Here is a 21,103-nt window from a genome sequence, read left to right on the forward strand (position 1 = left end):
AAAAATTGCAACAAACACACAGGATTCGAACTCGCGACCACTGAATCGCCATGCGCGTACGCTAACCACTAAACCACCACAGAAGCGGGGTTACGCAGTTAGCGACGGGTCGCTGCGCGTTCTGACACGTTAGTGAAATCAGCATAGGCGTGCAAAAGCAGTGGTGATGTTCGAAAGAGAATGGAAAGTAACAGTTTGAACATCTTAAAACTCCAGGGTAATGAGTCTCTCGCGAAAACACAGGCTTTGCCAGAGCTCCCTTTTGCGCTAGCTAAAAGGCCAGTAATTTCTTTTTTTATTTTTGGCCCTGAGGTGTGTTTTCTTCATTATCATTATTATTATTAATATCAATATTAATAATATTCTATTTTATGTTTTTGCGGGAGAGTCACCTCCCCTTTGAAAAGACAACACAGCCCGAGCTGATAACGTCCATTTGCTCTGAGATAAAATGCAAAGCCAAACTACCGCGAAGCTTCGCATTTTATTGCCACATTCTCAGGCTATATATTTATGCCAAATGTTATATGCAAACACACCATTTAACTTGCGACGACGGCAGCTTCAGGTGCTGGCGTTCTAGTGCAACCATGCCTTTTATTAGGAACATTTAGCTTGTATTAGGGGCTTTTAGCTTTACGCTACCATGTTACGAGTTGCCAGAAGGAATCTGTGCATGCGCATGCCTTTACGGAACGTGAACTACTCGCCGGATCGGCTTTACGTTTACGGCCCTATCTCGCAAATCCACATTTGTTCGCGGCTACTCGCGATACCCGCTTTGCCGAGGCTCCAGCCGCCGAGTAAAAATAAGCCGAAGTGCGAGCGCCAATTGCGATCACCTTGTTTCAGCGTCTAAAGTCACTAGAGTGAGCTAGAAATCGAATACCGAAGCCGTAAAAACGTGAGAAGCCTCGACATAAATACCCCGACAGGCTGAATAGGTGACGCCATCTAGCGGGAACAAGGTAAGCCAGGCAAGCAAAAAATTGTTATTGCAGAAACATCGTGCGTTGTACTTCTGGTGTAAATGCCTTGCCGCGGTATAATTACGAATGAGTTGTCTTTTCAATCATTTTTTTACTCAAAACCACTAGGCGAAAACAAACGTGCCCACACTATGGTTGCACGAAGCGTCACAAGATGGCAACACCATCGTCGAATAACCCGGTATTCAACACCCCTTTGCGTATACCGGGATACTGTACACGCTAAAAACCCCTCGTGATTTTGCCGCAGCGGTGCTACAATATTATCTAAATCAAATATAATTGAAATGCCGTTATCATCACCATTTCATGATTTATTCAAACATAAAGATATCCGTTTACGTACTTACGTAAACGTTTACGTACGGGGAGCTAAAACTTTTCTAAAACATGTGTTCGGGTAACGTGGTAACGTTAAAAAGTATACGTACAAGCTAAATGTCCCTATTAGCGTGCGTATCTCTCTGTTCAGTTTACAAAAAGTAGTTTCCTTACGCCAGCCCGCAAGAAAATGTGGCCCATGCATCGACCGATACAGGGTGCGTCCTGCAGGAGAGCAACGGTTGCGCGCCGAGAGCAAATGTTGCCGTTCGTCCTTCTGTTGCTCCCTTCCAACCTAACCCTAAACGGTTACTCCCCCAACTTGAGACATGTCAGCCATCTTGTTCCAGTTGGTGCTTTTGGGGAGAAACAGTTGGTCTTTACGACTAAAACCCGCAGTTACTCTCAGTTTTTCCATTTTTGGCTTAGAGTGTACTTTCTTTCTGGTTAGAGTCTGCCCTCCCGAACAAGCTATGGATAATTTGTTATTTCGCGTACACATGCGCTTTGCCCTTCTTCCGGCGCTATTACACATTTTTCCGACGCGCATAGAAACAAAAAAAATAGTCGTTCTGAATTAAAGATATGCTTCAAGAAAAAACAAGGTGGTGGTGGGGGGGAGGGTTGTAGTAAAATCACTGGCATATATATTGGAAATATTTATATTTGATACAACAGTCATAAAGATGTCATTGACACATTGGTTCCCCTTAAAGAATAAATTGAACATGAGAAATAACTCTTAAATATTTTCACTTGTAAAGAGCGCCTAATTTAACACCGGCTTCATCCCGAAACAATAGGGCCATAATCGCACAGGCAGAAGTCTGTCCCGATTCGCTAGATTGCAGCGTTTATTTTCAAGCGCGCGCCGAATTCTATAATACCGTGCACTTTTGAATATTCAGACGTTTGCTTCGCCTTCACGCAATCACTAAACTTCTGTATTAGTCAAAAGCATCTGTGTCAAGGCAGTCTCTGTAGAGAACGATCGAGCCTCTGCTATTATTATGTATCGGTGTTTCAAAACAATCTGCTCAAAAGAGCAAGATTTTGATTCCACCGCCCGTAATCTAAAAATTATTCAACGAATTCCGACGGCGAAACGGAAGCCGAAGCACCGGTGAGCGCCACAAACGGACGACGAGATTAACCTAACTGAAGAAGACAACGATTACAGAGGTGTAGTTTTACCAGGTTTGTTGATGTATGTGCGCCATGCGCGCTATAATCGCAAGCGCAGCCCGCGCAACCACACAACGAAGTCGACTGATGGTTGATACAAGGACGCTGTCAAATTGAAATGTCAAATTCGGAAGAATTTGACAGTTGCGCTCTTCCGTGTTTCGGTTTCGCTTTTGCAGCTCAATTGTTTTGAATTTGTAACGCGAAAATAATGACTAGAGGCCGCTTTTTTCGATATCTAAAAGCACCGGTGGGTTCTTCGCATGACGAACTTCAATTCTCGTCTTTTACATAACCGCTTACCTCCACTAAATGAAAATTTATTAAGTCAACTTTCTTATTACTATCCTAAATGATGTCTTTAACCATGTTAAGATGCCTGCCACAACCGAAAAAGAAGCAATTGTGATGGAAGTAACCAAGTATCGCAATTTCCTTATTTTTAGTGATTTTCGCACACATTTCTTGAAACACCTTGTATTAAATACACGGGTGTTCTTGGATTTTGTCACAACGAACTGCCGCCGCCTTTGCCGGGAATCAGACCCGAGTCATCTTGTTTACGAGCACGACATCTTACCGGTTAAAGTGCGACGGTGCTTCTCATAGCTGTCAGCGCAATTACTATTGCAGCTTAAGCAGACCACTACACTCCGCAATGTGAACATATTCTTAGGCCACAAAATGGCTTGCCAAAACACAGACTCCCTATCACAGACTCCCAATGACAACAAGCTTTGTCCTTGCTGTCTAGCACAGACTACAGCGGCAACGGCGGACAGAATAATACGCGGGCGAAAATTCACGAAATGTGTAATTTACACCGTATTCATTTTTGTGCCGCTAGCACTGTAGGAATAGCTTCTTGCATATCTAACGGCTTATTAACAGCGGTATGGCTTCGTGTTCGTCTAATTGAAGCATTAAACTTTTCTTGATTACCGGCTGTACGGGCGGCCGTGTTAAATTTGATTGGTTGCATTTCGGCTTGTTTGCCACATTCGCAACAAATAACAGGCAACTTAAAACAAGTTAGGCAACAGCACACCAAAATTATGGAAAGCATAATGGAACCTTGATAGAAGTTTAAAAATGAAGCATAATTTCTGTATTTTTTGCAGAAGGCGATTGTGAGCAACACACCTGGCATTCAATGACTGGGAAAACGTACGAATGTGACAAAGTGTTCTGGGCTTTATGTGGGGCTTTCACTTACCCTGTTTTTAAACAGAGCTGCATCAGTCCAAAGTCTATCTGCGTTGGTATCACGACTCTATGCTGATTGCACAAGACGCGATAAAATAAATTTGCTTGTTTTGCACTGCAGTGTGTATGCATTGCACGAACTGGTCAATGCCATGCGCAAACACACATTTACGACATATACGTGACGATCAGTTTCACTAAGTGCTTTCATATTCTTCAATGAAACATTTGTGCTTTCTGAAGTCCACGGAAGTCAACGTTCCATGATTCACCTACTTTACTTTGGCATTTGGTCAATATTTGGCATGATGGCGTTCAATTTCTTCTTTTTTATGCTGTAGTAAAAATTCAATCTCTCCCAGGCCAAATCTGGTATGTGGAAATACATTTGTAGGCCTAGTTTCTTTGCTTTGTCTGAATACAGTGTGGTTCAAGAAGGTGGTCCGAAAAACCTCAACGTTACAGGAACTGGAGTGTTTGGTCACTGCCTTTATAAATATTTTTTTCTGTAGAGGCAGACATCTTAACATAGCGGATGGAATGAATGACGGCAGTAAGTAAATTAAATGGAGTAATCAACTTTTTAATTATTCGCGGCAGATGGTCGGGTGAAATGGAAGAATGAGAGCCCTTCCTGGAAAGCAAATATTCAATTTCTCTTATTTTGAGGATTTTCGGTTACATTTTTAGAACGACTTATTATACGCAAGACATACGCGACAATGTTTGCCACCCGTGTGTTCACTTCGTTTTTAGTGGACCAGTGGCTAGCAGTGGGCCTTGCACAATTGATGCAGCACATACGCGGTAGGAGCTTTCGCACACATCGAACCGACGAATATTGGTTTCGCCTGGGCATATACAGCTACCCTGAGAAAAACTGCCAATTTCAGTCCGGCGTATAGGGCACCTGGGACGTCGCGTGTGGGAGTAGTCTCTTGGCTATGACACTCCATGCGCAGATCATCGGGCTGTGAAGGAATCTCAAACGTAAGCATGAGACACCCCAATGATAAGGCTGAAATGTGGTAGCAGTGGCGTAGCGCCTCGTGACCATTTCTCGTAAAACGTGCAAGCACGATCATGCAGCGTGATGGTTTTCTTGTACTTAGTCTCCGCGCCTTTCTTCGCAACTCGAATATAGACGAGTACAGTCTGTACGGTTGCTAAGAGAGAGAGAAACAACATTTATTTTTTTAAAAATGTGGTTCATTGCGGGTGGAGCCCTTCTTCCAAGGATCCACTGGCTATAGCGGCTCGGCAGGCCTGACTTAGGGTTGCCAGTTGGCTTCCCAGAGTCCGTTCAGCGAGTCGCGCCTCCCATGACCACGTGTGTATTGGGCGCATATGTCATCTGTCCACTGTAGCCGGTCGCTTGGGACAGCGGTAGGTAATGTGTGTGAGTGTTGGAATATCTCCGCACCACGGGCATGCGTTGGGATATGGCTGTGGGTACATGACGTGAAGCTTATGCAGATTCGGAAAGGTATTGGTCTGCAGGCGGCGCTAGTCCCACGCTTGGTGTCTGTCGAGGTCCTTGTGAGGAGGTGACCCGATGCGGCGATCTAATCTTTGCTTGTCTAGGACGCCACGCCGTGTCACCCCATCATCTGTGTCCTCTTCAGTGGCGGGTGGTCCTGGGACTCGGCCGCTGAGTACTCAAGCTTGGCAATGAACTGTTGCCATCCTGGCCCGTATGGGCCGGACACCAGACTATCCCGTGATCAAAGAGGAGTTCGCTTCCCAGTAGCTGGATGGCCCTTGTTGGTAATATGCCGTTGAGGTACATTCGACAAGCTGCCTGTGAGTCTGAGACCACGTAGGCAGAGATACCTTGTTGGTCTGCCATTCGAATGGCGAGAGCGATAGCAGTTGCCTCGGCTGCCGCGGAGGATGAAGCAAGTATGGTCGCGCAGTTGGCAAGTTTGTCCCGGTTTACTACAGCGCGAGCGTCGGCGGGAGCTTGCCCTTGCTGCTTTGGGTAGGGACGAACGTCTGTATAGTAAACGTGAGGGTGGTCCTTTAGTCGTTGCAGCTTCTGTACTCGAGCTTTGCGGCGTCCTTTTTGGTGGTATGGATGGATATTGCGGGGGATAGGCTGCGTCACGATGCGTTGTCTGAAATTTTGTGAGAGTAGATCGGTGGCTTCTGAACAATATTGCGGTGAGAGTGGAAATCCGAGTCTTTGTAAGAGAAATTTCCCCTGTGGTGTGCCGCAGAGCCTTTCTCGCTGGGAGATGAGTGTGGCAGCTGCCAACTCCTCGAAAGTATTCTGCACCCCCAGTGCTAGCAGGTGTTGAGTGCTTGTACTGGTACGTAGTCCAAGGGCAGCTTTAGTCGCAAGTCGAATTAATATGTCGGCTTGCTCCTGCTCTGTTTTCCGGGTTACCTGGAAAGGGAGGGCGTAGGTAAGCCGGCTCAAAACCAGTGCTTGCACACGCCTCAGCGTGTCGTGTTCAGTCATGCTATTATTTCCTCTTGAGATTCTTCTGATAAGTCCTGTCAGGCTTTTTATCGTACACCTCAGCTTATCCAGGACTACCTTGACGCTCGTTGTTTCTTGAATGTACATGCCGAGTATCCGAAGGGTGTTAACTCTTCTGAGTGGAGATCCTCCCAAGTAAAATGATAGCTCTGGTGCTCGTCGAGACCGGGACTTATATGGTCGTATATGAATGTATTCTGACTCTCCCGGTGCGCACCTCATCCCGCCTTTTTTTAGGTAGTCTTCTACTATACTCAGGGCAGTTTGCAGAGTATTCTGGCGTTCCCCCTAGGAACCCTGTGTGGTCCACAGGGTGATGTCTGCATACATTGCAAAGCCAAGGCGGATTTCATGAGTCAGCGTTATGGCCAATCTGCGTAGCCCGACATTGAAAAGAAAAGGAGACAATACAGAACCTTGCGATGTGCCTTGATTGGGCATACTTAAGGGGTTGGATTTTGTAGGACCCATGGCGAGAGTTGCAGTGCGGTTCCGCAGAAAAGTTTGAACATAGTTGTAAATGCGTTGGCCACATGCAATATCTTCTAATCCTTGTAGTATCGTTTCGTGAGAGATAGTGTCAAACGCTCTGTGCACATCCAATGCCAAGATTATGTTATCCAGACTGCCTGAAGGTGGATTCAATAATTCCTCCTTGAGTATGACAAAAATGTCCCGTGCCGAGACACCTCTGCGGAAGCCGAACATCATATTGGGCATGAGCTGCTGTTTTTCAACATGCAATTCAAGTCGCTGCAGTATGACTTTTTCAAACAGCTTCCCCAGACACGAAGTCAAAGAAATAGGACGAAGGTTATTCAGTGTTTTGGGTTTACCTGGTTTGGGTATGAGGACTACATTGGCCTTTTTCCACGGGGTGGGTAGGTCCCCTTGTGGTGTCCAAATTTGGCTGTTAAAGCCCTCAGTAAATATCACCCAATTTATCCAAATGTTCTTTTTTTAAAAGAAATCATGGGGTATGCCTTTGAAATCATGCGGTCAATCACCTTAATTCCGCTGACTTTTTCAACTTTTCTAATAAGAGTCTCTTTAAATTTCAAAAATTCTTGTCAACTCTGCTTTTTCTTCGTGAACTTCAACTACACTGAACGAAACATACCAGTTGACGCCGTCTTCTCAGACATGGAGGCTTGGTGGTAAATCTCTCGCACCAACATTGTCTCAGGGCTCTTACTACTTCTAAAAATTAATTGAATAAATTAACGGTATCCCATGTTTTCCTCTAACATTATGTCTCATACCATAAGGCAATTTCTTGGGCCCGATTCACTTTCATAAGCTGCTTTAACGAACAGCCAATTAATATCTAATTATATGACGAAATAACTGCGTCACAGCGTAACTAACGGTTGAACTGGCACTCAAAACAACTCACTAAATTTCAACAAATAGGGCGACGAATTCTTATTGCTAATCATTACTATCGACACCCGTTTCGTTTTCTTTCATACGCGGGATGCGTACCAACTACATCGATGATCGTTTAACGGCAACACATCCGTTCGCGGTATTGTCCACAGTACATAGGCATTACTGGCCGGCGTATCAGCTTAAGTGTTTTGCACCTAAGTTCGAGGACGTGAGTTCGACTCCCTGGCCTGGCGCTCAATGTATTGAGATTTACATGGGCATTGTACGCAAAGAAGTCGAGTTTTGAATTTTTTTTCTGCGATCCCCCAATACGGCCTGACTCATAATCAGATTGTGGTTCCGGCACATCCTTATGAAAAGGGCTTGATTTTTCATTGCCGGACTATGATCGCATTGTTCACTTTATTGATTATCAATTGTAACGTTCCAATACTGATCACAACAAAATATTTACTGTTCTTTTTCCCTCAGTTCCCCGCCAGAGCAGTTCTTTGTCGTCTTTGGGTCACTGCACTCTCCGTAGCTTTGTTTTTTCCTTCCGGTGGATATAGGGAACCACATTGCTGATGGCGGCTATTTTCATGACACTTAAGCAGTTTTCGTCACTTTAAGTGGTCCCAGAAGTTTTGTACTATGACTGCAATAGCCTTTCTGTATCAAAACAAGATCGCCAACATATTATCGGGAATCTTGTTGTCATGGCGATTGTCAAATGCTCGGTTAAGCGACTCCCCGTGTCTTCGTTGGCTCCCTGCACTCTTCTTCGTCTCCTCAAGGTGAAGTTTTCCGTTGATACGCAGCGTGTCGTCTGCAGACAGATACGCCTGCTCGCCGAAGGCGGCATACTCAGGACTGCATCCCGAAGCACTTGTATGGAATATATTGTGATGCGACACTGCTGCTTGTAGGCAACATTTCGACCCTCCTGTGAATCCAGAGTACATACCTATATATTGCTCCAATGCCTCGTTTGACCCGTTCTGCAAGCCCAATGGATGACGGGTGGTATGGGGTTGTAATCTTCAGTGGTGTTCTTTTCTTGTGCCCATTTTACAAGCTCCTGGCTTCTGAACGCAAACCCATTGTCAGACACTACGCATTTTAGTCCCTTAAACATGTCGACATTAAGCAGCGCTCTGACGGTTTGGGCATTCTTCCTTCCTGGCTTGGCAGCTGCGATCCTTGAGCGTTCGTCAGTGCACACTAAGAACGACTGACTTTTTCACACACCTTCGCTTTTTTTTCTTTAGGTCGGCAAGTGAACATGCACTCTCTCAAATGGCACATTTGCATGGAGCGGAATTGTCGTAGTGCCCGTTTTCTGCTTGCATTTGGCTTTGTTGAGTTGGCACTCATGACAGGAGGTGATGTAATCACCAACATCCTTCTTCATTCCTAGCCATGTAAATCTTCTTAATTTGCAATAGGTTTGCCAAAACCCGTCGGGTCCTCCTCAACCACTTATCTCGAACGTAACAGGAACACGGAACTTTCCTCCTGTGGACCTCAATTTTTCTGTAGCTTCCCATATTTTGAGCAAGTTTACAGGTTTCTTTTTCCCACACTAACTGATTACTCGAAGCCGATAAAATGCATCAGCACCTAATAATTCCTGTCCGCTTGTATGTGCGACTTCAAAGTCAAACTGTCAAATTTCACTGATACAGCGGGCAATTCTCCAGTTTGGTGGAGAAATGTTCAGCAGATGCGTAAGCGCCTGTTGATCAGTGATTAGTTTGAATTTTGTACCTTCGATGTAGGGCCGAAAATACCTCATTACTAGCACATCAGCCAATGCCTACTTCTCTGTGGCCCTGTAGTTCTGTTCTGCCTTCGTAAATGTATATACAGAACAGCACCTGCGCCGAAGTTGGAAGCGTCTGTCGTGAGTTCAAAGGGAAGAGTGAAATCGGGGAGCGTAAGGACCGGGTCGGATGATGTGGCTCAGATTAAGTCGTTGTAGGCCTCTTGACACTCATCAGTCCAAATAATATCTGCATTCCACTGAAATAAGTTATTCAGTGGTTTCGATCGGGCCGCAAAGCACTTCATGAAGTTTCTAAAATGTCCTGCAAGCCAAAGGAACCCTCTGAGCACGTGTGCAATAGCTGGCTTCTTCATTTGTCGTACACGCTACACGGAATCTTCCTTGGTACTTTTAGTAAAGCCGTCCAGGAAGCGTTCAAGAAATGTAATTTTGCTTTGAAGAACTCACTTTTTTTAAATGTCACTTTAATTTTAGCTTTGCACACTGCAGTCAAAACAGCAGTCAAATTTCAGCGAGTGAAGTTTCGTCTTTGGAATTGACTCAGATATCGTCGACATAGGCGTTAGAATACACTCCAAGAAAGTGTTTCACAACGCAATTCGTCATCTTTTGAAACCAGGCAGCACTGTTCTTATACACTAAAGGTAAGCGATTATACTCATATACGTTGAAGGGGGTGACAAAGGCCGTGTAGATCTTATATTCCTCTTCAAGTGGTACTTGCCAGAATCCTGTGGAATAATTTATTCGGGAAAACTATTTGCAACCTCCACTTTCCTCACTTATTCCGTCGATCCTTGGCATCAGGAAAGGCAATAGGTCTCTTTCGTGATTGAGGATTCGGTAGTCAGTAGATAGCCTCAGAGATTCATCTTCAGTGGGGGCCAGCGTAATCGGTGAAGCGAACGTGGACACCAATGGCCGTGTTATGCCAGCATCTACCATATTTCGGATCTCGTTTTCCAACCAAATTTACTTGTCGCGTGACATGTTGCAAGACTTTCTCCTGACCGGGGTAACATCTTTCAGCTTGAAAGGAACCGAATATTTTGTTGTTGCCGGCGGATAGTTATTTAAGGGGGACGCGGGGTCAAGTCGCCAAAATATTCAAAAAGTCAATTTTTGGAAAACATTCCTTTTGGCATTAGTGGTCTCTTATTTACGCAGTATCTAGACGATTACACTGAAAACGCATTCTAAGTGCCCGAAAAAAATAATTTTGTAAGTGAGGTCGGCGAGAAAGGAGGCCAAAATCGCGCTAAAATGGCGCAATTGACGGCCTCCTATGTCGTCTTTCCTGCCACCGAGTGCCGCCATTTTGGCGTCGTTTCAAAGCTCAAAGTTTCGCCTTTCCGTTCCCCTGCCCATCTTGCTTACGATCACCCCATAGAAAAAGCGCGAACAAAAAAAATTGGCCGCGTATCTCCGTGCTTCGCTGCAAATGTCGTTAAAGACGATAGAAGAGGCGCTGCGTGAGATATGGACGCCATCTGGCAATACGTCGAGAAACATGAGTGCTGTGTTGCGGGCTGGTAGTCCCGGCGCAGCGGCAGGTGAAGGTGAAGACCCGCGGTGACCAACACGACCGGCGGGGACGCCGGCCAGCCCGAACACGCGGTTTGGTGCGATGCGCCGAATGAGAAGAAACGTCCGCACTCAAAGAGTACTCTCCACAAACTCTCTTATTTACACGTCGCCTGGGTAAAACACATGGAGGAAGGAATCCTAAGGAGAGGCCGTTACGTCACATTTTTTGAAGCCGGATGTGGGGGAGGGAAGAGAGCTCCTCCTCGCAAGGTTGCCCTACTGAAAATTCCTATATATACAGGACCCATATATATGATGTTATTGGATACAGGTCGTATAGGGGATACGGCTTTATAGGTGATACATGTAGGTTCATTATATGGGTGTTACAGGTGATATGGGCAATATGGGCCGAATCAGCAATTTGGGTCACAAATTACGTGCAGCAAAGGAACATATTGATAAAGACATGCCAGTTTATGAAGCGTGTAATAAAAGCAAATATATACAGCAATTCAAGCTGTTATGATATCTCGCAGCAGTCTAATTATAAGAATGTAAGGATTCACTGTTGCACTTACATATATACCTCAAGAAAAACGATCAGGCATGAATATTTGGTAACTGATTATTTATTTAAATCTTTAAGCATCTCCGCAATAAAACGGTTCATCTTTTTCAAACATTTAGCTCCCAGCACTTCGTTGGGCTTCTCGGCCACATACTTGTTGAAGGCATCTGTAGAATAATGAGCAGGAATGTGAAGGAATTTTAAGCACTCTATAAGTTCACATGTATGGTAAAAACGAACAAGGTAAAAACTGGGAGAGAAGTCGCAAATCAGTACACGGGCACACTATTCACATGAATGGCACCATACACGCACATGCACAGTTATTCAGATGCTGTGATTTCTTCATTCTGTAAGCTGCAGCGGACCTTCGGTGTTCTGTAAAGTGTTCAAGTCAAAATGGAAAACACAGATCTGTTAACTTCTATATTTATTTTTCTAGTGTCTATATTGCCGGCTGCCGGTCAATTATATCGGTCGACCGGTTGCCGGCAGTTCTTTCCTATTGGGCGCCCGCGACAACGTGACCTCTGCGGGACAGCCCCTTTCGAGCTTTTGTTCGTGTGTCAGATCGTACGCCATCGGCTGTCCGCACGTGTACTCGGTAACGGCGCTCCACGTGAACGTGGCTCTTTTTCTGGTCGCTGCCACTTGGTAGCACAAGAAGTGCACGTTTCCTGCAGTCACAATTTCCTGCGGCCTCGAGATACCGGAGATGCCAGCCTCGGTTGTCCTTTGACTCAAGTTGACCAGCCCGCACGCCTGCCCCGAAGGGGCAGGCGGGCGGGCTAAACAGCGCGTGGCCGCGACAGCGGCCAGTAGCGCGTGACCGTGACCCTGCCAACCGGCCATTGAGCGTTAGAGAAATGGCCGCACTCGCGAAGCGAGGGCGAAGCCACGATTAGTTTACCGCGCCCGAAGGGCGCAGAGGGCCTTCACTGAGCAACAGGAAAATAATGTAGTCACGTTTGTGGAAAACCATCGATGTCTATAGCGTTGAAACGTCTCTCGAAGCCAGGCAAAGCGCCTCAGTTACACGGGCATAATGCACAATCATGCGCATGTATTGCCGGCATGACAGGCTCGCGCCGGAAATGTGCCGGCAGATAAGTCACATGGTAACGGGCATCCAATAGGGAAAAACTGCCGGCAACTTTTTTTCCGGGATAATATGCCGGCTGCCGGCACTATAGGCGCGGCCTTTATTTTTACGAAAACTCCAATAGGGACGAATGCCATCATTTAGTTGGCGTAGCGCCTGTTTCCCAATAACCAGGGCAAGGCCTGCCTGTAAGAAATACAAAAAAAAGAGAGAAAGTCTTGTCATAAAAAATAAAATAGCTAGAAGAGGACGGTTTAATAATGTAAACCACAATAGTTACGTAGTTGCATACTGATACAACATCCAACGCACAATACTTTTTTTTTTAGTTTTCATGACTTTCGAGTAGAACGTTCTGTACGAAGGCAGTGAAAATGATAAACTTACCTTCAAAGATAATCAACAGAGGCGCGTGGTTTGGAGATCCAGCAAATACCGAAAATGTTGATGGCACACCATGGTGACGGTATCTGTCTCTGCAGCTTTGCAGAAGGGAAGCTGCGATGGAGTCTTGCATGTAGGCTGAGGTGTCCATTTTTCCGCAGGAAAGTTGCGATGCTGGGTCTGGTGAACAACCGTTCCGCCGAAACAAACTTCCATGTACGGCCACAATTGCAGTACATGAGCGAAGTATGTTCTTCACTCTTTCGCTGATTGCCTGTGCACATCGCGGTACTCGATGTCCACGAAATTAGAGCAAGAGAGATCGCAAGTGACGAACACAATCCGCACTCGTGACGCTGGTGAGCAATTCTGAAGAGGAATGTGCGGCGTGGAGGGATACACAACAAGAACTAAAGTGACCGTCAGAAATTTACACTGGTGTAACTGCCAATAAATTCGGCGAAGCTTATTTGTGAACTATCAAGTTTTCATGGCGCAATATTAGCGCCCTATAAAATACAAATTGATCTTTTCTCGCGTTATTTTCTTGATCGCAACAGTAGACGGGCCTCCTTGCACCTCTTCATCGAAAGTTTGCGACATGCATTCTCAGAATTCTTCCCCCCTCATGGTCTCGCCACGTGCAAAGACTACCGCCCGCGACTTACCAGACAGGCGAGTTTCGGAACAATAGGGTGCGCCTTTTCCCCCCACGGGGGAGAGCAGCTTAAAAGTGCACGACCGTTGAAAGACGCGTTCGTCGAATCCGCATTCTTTTCGCGTAAGCCGGCTACCACGACGTGTTTTATCCCCATTTTTATCGTACTTCTCATGAATAAATAGTAATAAAATAATAATAATAAAGACATTGCCTGTCAAAGCATTGAATACACATTCCGATAAACATTGAATCAAGGGTATTTTTGCTAATTTTGGAAGGCAGCATTTTAGCGCATCATTGAAGCAAATGCACATGTCGCACTTTACCGCGACACGATCCGTCTACACAGTTCAGAAACACGCGCGCCGCACAGTCAGTGCCTGGAAGCATATGCTTGCATGCAGTTTTATGTAATACAATGTTGCTCCACTGAGTGCTGTAATTGTATCCTCAAGTTTGGTTTATGCCTAATTCAGGACCCTTATTAACGAACGTGTCTTACAGAAAAATGGAAAAAAAATTGGCCGCGTATCTGCGTGCTTCGCTGCAAATGTCGTCTAAAGACGATAGAAGAGGCGCTGCGTGAGATATGGACGCCATCTGGCAATACGTCGGGAAACATGAGTGCTGTGTTGCGGGATGGTAGTCCCGGCGCAGCGGCAGGCGAAGACCGGCGGTGACCAACGCGACCGGTGGAGACGCCGGCCAGCCCGAACACGCTGTTTGGCGCGATGCGCCGAAGGAGAAGAAACGTCCGCACTCAACGAGTACTATCCACAAACTCTCTTACACGTCGCCTGGGTAAAACAGGAATGCCAGAGCGGCGCCCCCTGTCATTCGTACAATGCAATACTGAACCGAAACCGAAACACAACATGAGCTTGTGCAGAGGGCACGGAGGAAGACAAGTTTCAGCGCAGTCGCATTTTCAGCGCACCTTAAGAAACTAGGGTTGTAACATTGTAGGGCGAGTAGGGCCAGAAGGACCGTCACGACGAAAACCTGGCTCCTCAGTCGTATTCACCTGGTGTGGCTTCGCGTTCCCTCCTCCGCTCCTGGCCTTTCCACAAAGCTACTGCCTAAGTACGAAGGCCCCTACCGCGTCCTACGTCAAGCATCCCCAGTTAACTATATGATTGAGCCTGTTCAATCATCTACGGACCGCCGTTGTCGCGGCCGCGAGGCTGTTCACGTCGATCGACTGAAGCCGCATTATGACCCACTAGTTGTACCTGTTCCTTAGGTCGCCAGGATGGCTCCTTTTCCGCGGCGGAGTGATTTGTAACATGGTAGGGCGCAGACAAGAACGCCCGCGAAAGAAGAAGACGAAGACAGTTGTTGTTGGCGCTCGCGCTTGCTCGGCTTGGACCGCTGATAGCTTCAGCTGTGGCAGTCTTTTAATAAACGCGTTACTGTCTCAACGTTAAACGCATACCATCAAGGTCTTTAAAATTGCGTATCTATGTATTTTCTATTAAAGGAACACATCACCTAATACTTACATAATGATGTTACGCGTCAGATATGCGTAATATTCACTTTTTCATCGACAACATTCACAAGTATGAACAGCCGTACCAGTTCAAGATGGCTGGACGGTAAGCAAGTGGTTCAACTTTGGCCGGTTGGCTGAATCGGGTGACGTGCCGACAAACAGAAAGACAGACAGACAGAAAGACAGACCAAAATTTCTGCGTTTAAGTTCCCCAAGAAAGACTATCGTCTTTAATATGCGTAAGAGAAAACTGCAGCCAATAGTGGTGCTGGCCATATGACACACACGCGCACACACACACACACACACACACACACACACACACACAATAAGTTTTGTGAATTCTGTTGAAGTTGTCAGGGACGAGCGAGAAGGCAGGAGGCTGAGTGCATACGCGACATGCATACGGAGGCATAGTGACCTTTCTTCCGGCAATTCCTGCAGACTTCCGAGCGTGCTGGGCAGAGAGTGCGAGAGTGACGCTCTTGACCACACAAACGGCACGGTTTCTGCTCTCTGTTTTTACCGGAGGGTGAAGATGGCTTGCTTGCCCCGCGTAGATAACTGCCGCTTTTGTCTTGCATTGAAGCACGTCGACTGGTCTGCGCACCGGATGCAACTTTGTTCAAAGATGGCACTTCCTGGTGGAGCTCCGCTTGTTGCTGACGGACACTCTCGATCTGGCGGACGGAATCGAGAGCCTTTTGTAGTGTGAGCTCTGCGTCGAGCTGTAACCTGGCGGATAGATGCTTGTCTTTTATCCCAACCACGAGGCGGTCGCGCACGAATTCCTCTCGAAGAGCACCGAACTCGCAATCTTTCGAAAGCGTGTGAAGCGCAGTGACGAAATCTTCGGCCGACTCACCATCTTGTTGCAGTCTGGTGTTGAATCTGGCTCGTTCGAAGATTACGTTGCGTCGCGGAATAAAATACTTGTCGAACTGCTCCACGACGGCGTCGAATTTCTGGGAGTTCTCTTCAGATAAAGCGAAGGTGGCGTAGATTTCCTCGGCTTGCTCACCCATGATGTAGAGTAGAGCGTCTACGTGATGTTGCTCGGGCTTCACAGACAAGCCTGAAGAGGTTCGGAAACGTTCAAAACGCTGTTTCCACTTCGGCCACTCGTTCGGCGACGAAAAGTTGAAGGCGTCCGGCGGTTGAATAACGAATGACGCCATGACCTAGAACGTTACAAGGTCACTTTGCTTGAGTTCCGAGAGTATGCGCATAGGGAGCAGCTCACCGATGCTTTTTTGCTTGCGGCGTCCTTCGCAAGGATGATGACTAGAAGCCAATGTCCACTGGTAGCACCTGTTCTTCTGACACCATGTTGAAGTCGTCAGGGACGAGCGAGAAGGCAGGAGGCTGAGTTACGTGGACACAGGTTATTCCAAAATGGCGTTCTAGCCTAGGAGCCAAGCCACGCGCCACGCGCACCTCGAGCACACGCTGTCACCAGCTTCGCCTGGCTTGTTTAGATGGCAGCATCTACAACAAATTCTACCTCAGAAGCTAATGTAGGTGTCAACATCCCTCATTGAGAGCGCTCAATACTAGGTCAATTAAATGTGTAGTGAGCGTGGGTCAATTAAAACTTCCTTAATGTATGTCAATAAAAAATAAAATAAGTGAGAGTCAACTGAATATTTCAAACCTAATGTCATTTCAATGTTTATTGGGGGCACTCATTAGAAGCTGCCGTTTAATTGACCAGCTATTGAGTCAAAAAGGCCTCGGTTCGGGGTCAATTGACACGCAAAGTGCATTTTTGTAAGGGGTGCGCGTGCAAAAAGATGTTGTAAGAGGTGTAGATGAAAGCGGATGATTATGTGCTGCACTGCCACTTGTCAAGATAAAAAAAAGCCACCTGGTTCGAGAGCTAGATTGAGATGAAAGGGAATTTGAAAGATAAAATTGAGAATTAAGTGCTATCCTGCCACTTATAAAGATAAAAAGGCGAACTGTTGATCAGAAAGAGATTGTGAGAGGTTTGAATGAGAGCGGATGAAAGAAAACAACTCCTGTGTTGATCCTATATGCCGCCATGTAGGTCCTGGGAGGCCCTATTTGTATCCTATAACCGCCATATGGGTCCTCTGGAGGTCCTATTTGAGTCCTATATACCGCCATATGGGTCCTGTTCAGGTCCCATTTGGATCCTGTTTGGATCCTATATACCCCCACACGGTCCTATACAATTCCTATATTTAGTCCTGTAAGTCCTGTATAAAACCATACGGATCCTCTATGAAACCATATAGGTTTTTTTCAGTAGGGTGGTCACGTTTCGGCTCCCTTGCGCATGCGCAACTGGCGCCGCGGTGGGCGAGGAGCCAGGCGAGCATCGAGCTCGGTCGCGCCGGGCCGCCGCCAACTGGCAGACGAGCCTGAAAAGTGAAACTTTTGTGCCGCTCAAGAACAAACGTGCTGCGATGCTCGCTTGTAGCGTGCCTGGGTGCCACTCGCAGCCTCATTACGTCCCATATTGTACTTCTCCAATAAATTTCCATCTTCGCACTTCGTGTTTGATCAGCTGAATGCAAGTAATGAACGGTGCAACTCGGCAGGATAATCGCCGCGGAGAGCTCGGTTTTTTCTGCAGAAACGGTAAGTTCGGGCTACGCAACAGTGACATCTGAATTGATCTTGTTACGCAGGGAGGTGATGCACCTCCGCTCTATCCTTTGACCGTGTGTGTCAACACGCTCGCACGAATGTCGTGAATGGCACTGGAGCCAAGCTGTAGCAGCACGGGTCGGTCGACTGCTACCACATCGAAGAAAACTTGGCCGCAGATTAATTTCCCGAGCACAAACGCAAACAGGATGCGAACAATTCAAACAGCTTCGCAAATCGCCTTCAAACACTATTGGGTCAGGCACGTCTTTAATTCTTGACGCTGGATGCTTCGGTGAGCACACCGGGCCACTGATTTCCAATCGTTTATTGTGACTCTTGTAGACGGGAACGGGTCACCGCCGACTCTCGCATTAAGAGCCGTCGGAGCTGTCGTTCTCGTCTTGGAATTCTAACCTTCTAGCGCTGAGGGACGCAATTTAGCAGTGCCGAACAGAGAAGCTGCGGCGCCAACCATTTTCGGAGAAGCTGCTTCGAAAACAACCGCTTTCGACGGCTAGCAAAATCAATTAAACACGCAAGCGTTAAGACCAACGCTCACAGCAGGACTCCAACACGCTGCATCATCCGCGAAATGCAACGACTGCATAAGAATGCGCATTCGCTGCTCCAGCCTGCTCTGTCAACAACGCGGTCATTTGGATGGTGGCGCGAACCACGGCGCAGACGACGCGAGAATATCCGTGCGCGAGACGACGGCGTCGACGGCGTGACCAAGGTATCCCAGAAGCCATTGCAAAAGCACGTGACTTCCGCCACACTTTTTGCAATGCAAAGGGCGAGCGAAGACCTCTCCTCACTTATTTCCTTCCTCCATGGTAAAACAGGAATGCCAGAGGGGCGCCCCCTGTCATTCGTACAATGCAATACTGAACCGAAACCGAAACACAACATGAGCTTGCGCAGAGGGCACGGAGGAAGACAAGTTTCAGCGCAGTCGCATTTTCAGCGCAGCTTAAGAAACTAGGGTCTTTAAAAGTGCGTATCGGTGTATTTTCTATTAAAGGAACACACCACCTAATACTTACCTAATGATGTTGCGCCTCAGATATGCGTAATATTTACTTTTTGATCGACAACGTTCACAAGTAGGAGCAGCCGTACCAGTTCAAGGTGGGTGGGCAGTAAGCAAGTGGTTCAACTTTGGCCGGGTGGCTGAAACGAGTGACGTGCCGACAAACAGAAAGACATACATCTGTTTCCTACAAGTCACCAGAGCAGTCCCGGGGCCACGTCGCGTTGACGTTGACCCCCCCCCCCCCGGTGCAAACCATTGCCCAAGAAGATCCCGTGGCCGCGCCCACCCCTCCTGCGCGTGCGACTACCGCACCTGGGTTTCGGGCCCTCCAGCCCGGAGACCCCCCCATGCCAGAAGCAAGGACCCCGGACACCTGCTGCCCCGGAGCTCCCTGCCGCGACCCCTGGTGCCACCTGCTGCTGCGCGGCCCCCTGCCTCAGCTGAGCCGCCTCGTGTACGAGTGTGCAGAGTGATCTGCACGTGACTAGTTCCACCAGCCACGCCCCCCGGTCCCGCCGGCTACCTGCCAGCGCGACACGCGGTAACGCGCACCAGTCATGGCTAACCCAAGCAACCTCCCGGTGAGGGAGAACTGTTTTTTGTTTAACGCCCCCGACGGGGACGTCTCTATAGACGATCTAATAGACGCAGTTGAGGAGACGGCTGGCGACGACAGCGTGCTCGTATTGCAACACATGGGGGGCTCAAAGTTCCTCATGTGCACTAGGAATGCAAACCAGGCTACGAGGTTAATGGTAGCGGAGGGCTTCAAAGTGCACCGCGAGCACGTTGCAGTCGAGGCCGTCGGCCCCCCGGTAACTTTTGTTAACGTCTACCGGTTTCCGGCTTATTTGCCAGATGACGTCCTGGTCAACGCCCTCGGGCAATATGGCAAAGTTAAAAGTGTCTCCTTTGGAACTGTTTCAAACCGGCAAAATAAATTAAATGGGGTCAGAGTTGTGAGGATGGAGATGTGTAAGCCAGTTCCCAATTTCACGACCATCGCAGGCCACCGTGTCATGTGTGAATATCGCGGGATGCGCCGCGTGTGCGCTAGGTGCAGCGATCCGGGGCACATGGCCATGGCCTGCTCGGCTGCTTATTGCAAGCGATGCGGGGTATTCGGTCGCGACACCGAAGGGTGCACCGAGGAATGCAAACGGTGCGGCGGGCGACATGGCACGCGCGAGTATTTTCGCAAGCGCTCATACGTCGCTGCAGCGCGAGGCTTCCCGTCAGAGATCAGAAACATCACCAGTACGAGTCAGCCTAGTACCTCCCGGGTACCTACGGGGGCAGCATCGACGTCGGGGCTCCAAGTGTTGAGGCCAAGGTCACGCCCTCCCACGCCAACGAACGCCCCGGATCGCTGGGAGCAGGAGGAACCTCGGGAGAGGGGAGACGCACGCGGCGCCTCCACGTCCCCCGCAACCATGGCAGTACCCCCCGACGTTGTCGACGAAACGAGCAACACAAGCTCTGAGGGTGACCAGGGAGAGTCGAGCGGGCTCGAATCCGGCTCCCCGGAATCGTCGAGCGACTCGTGGGACCCATCACAGGCGGAAAGTGCGGAACAAGAAGTACCTGGAACCGCACAGAGCCCTGTCACCGACGAGCCTGCGTTCCCGGGACTCGGTGCGGAGAACTTCCCGCCGCTGTTATTCGAGCCCACCTCCCCCCCCAACCCGGACGAGTTGCCCATCGTGAGCTGCGGCCGTTATGTGTTACCCGACGCCGAACACGGGCCGACAGACCCGAGCTCCTCCGCTGAGAAGCAACCACCAGGCTCAACTTCACCCGCCCCTGCTCCCGCTAACGCCCCTGCACCGCAGCCCGGGCCCGTTAGACGCGACCGTTCGCGTTCAAGGTCTCCGTTAAGGGGAGGAGATGGGCCAGCTGGAGCGCAGCCGAGCCACCCCTCGAGCCTCGACAACAAACAGCGCCGGCCTAAAATGCATGGTCTTAGCAGCGACAGTGACGCCCCTCCCACCGCGAAGTCACAGAAACTGGATACGGCCCCTTCGGGGAAAGGGCACACGCCGCCAAGTGCTGGCGGTAAACGTAACTGACACGGACTACGTAACACGGCTGGCTACCCCCCCCCCTTTTTTTGCCCCCTCCCTTTGGATGCCTCATCCTGCCCCCCCGCTCCTCGGCTGCCAGTCGCGGCTTCCCCCCCACCTCCGTTACCCGTGAGGCGAGCTAGTATCTACATGCTTTCCCTGCTGCCTGTCGCCCCGCCCGCGCCTTAGTCTTTGGTTTGCCCCTCCCCCCCCCCCCCCCACGTCCCGAGGCACCAAGCCATGTCGTTCCTCAAGTTCGCCACATGGAACGTCCGCGGCTTTCGAGACAGAGCCAAACA

General features: G+C 48.4%; 1 protein-coding gene across 1 annotated transcript; it reads left to right on the forward strand.

Moving 5' to 3' along the window:
- The first annotated feature begins 19,817 nt into the window (after nucleotides 1-19,817).
- LOC119405719 (skin secretory protein xP2) lies at nucleotides 19,818-20,810 on the forward strand. The gene has a single exon (XM_037672559.1). The coding sequence runs from the start codon at nucleotides 19,818-19,820 to the stop codon at nucleotides 20,808-20,810; it is 993 nt and encodes a 330-aa protein (XP_037528487.1).
- Nucleotides 20,811-21,103: the final 293 nt, after the last annotated feature.

This window comes from Rhipicephalus sanguineus, chromosome 9 (assembly GCF_013339695.2).
Source record: "Rhipicephalus sanguineus isolate Rsan-2018 chromosome 9, BIME_Rsan_1.4, whole genome shotgun sequence".
In the NCBI taxonomy this organism is placed as follows: domain Eukaryota; kingdom Metazoa; phylum Arthropoda; class Arachnida; order Ixodida; family Ixodidae; genus Rhipicephalus; species Rhipicephalus sanguineus.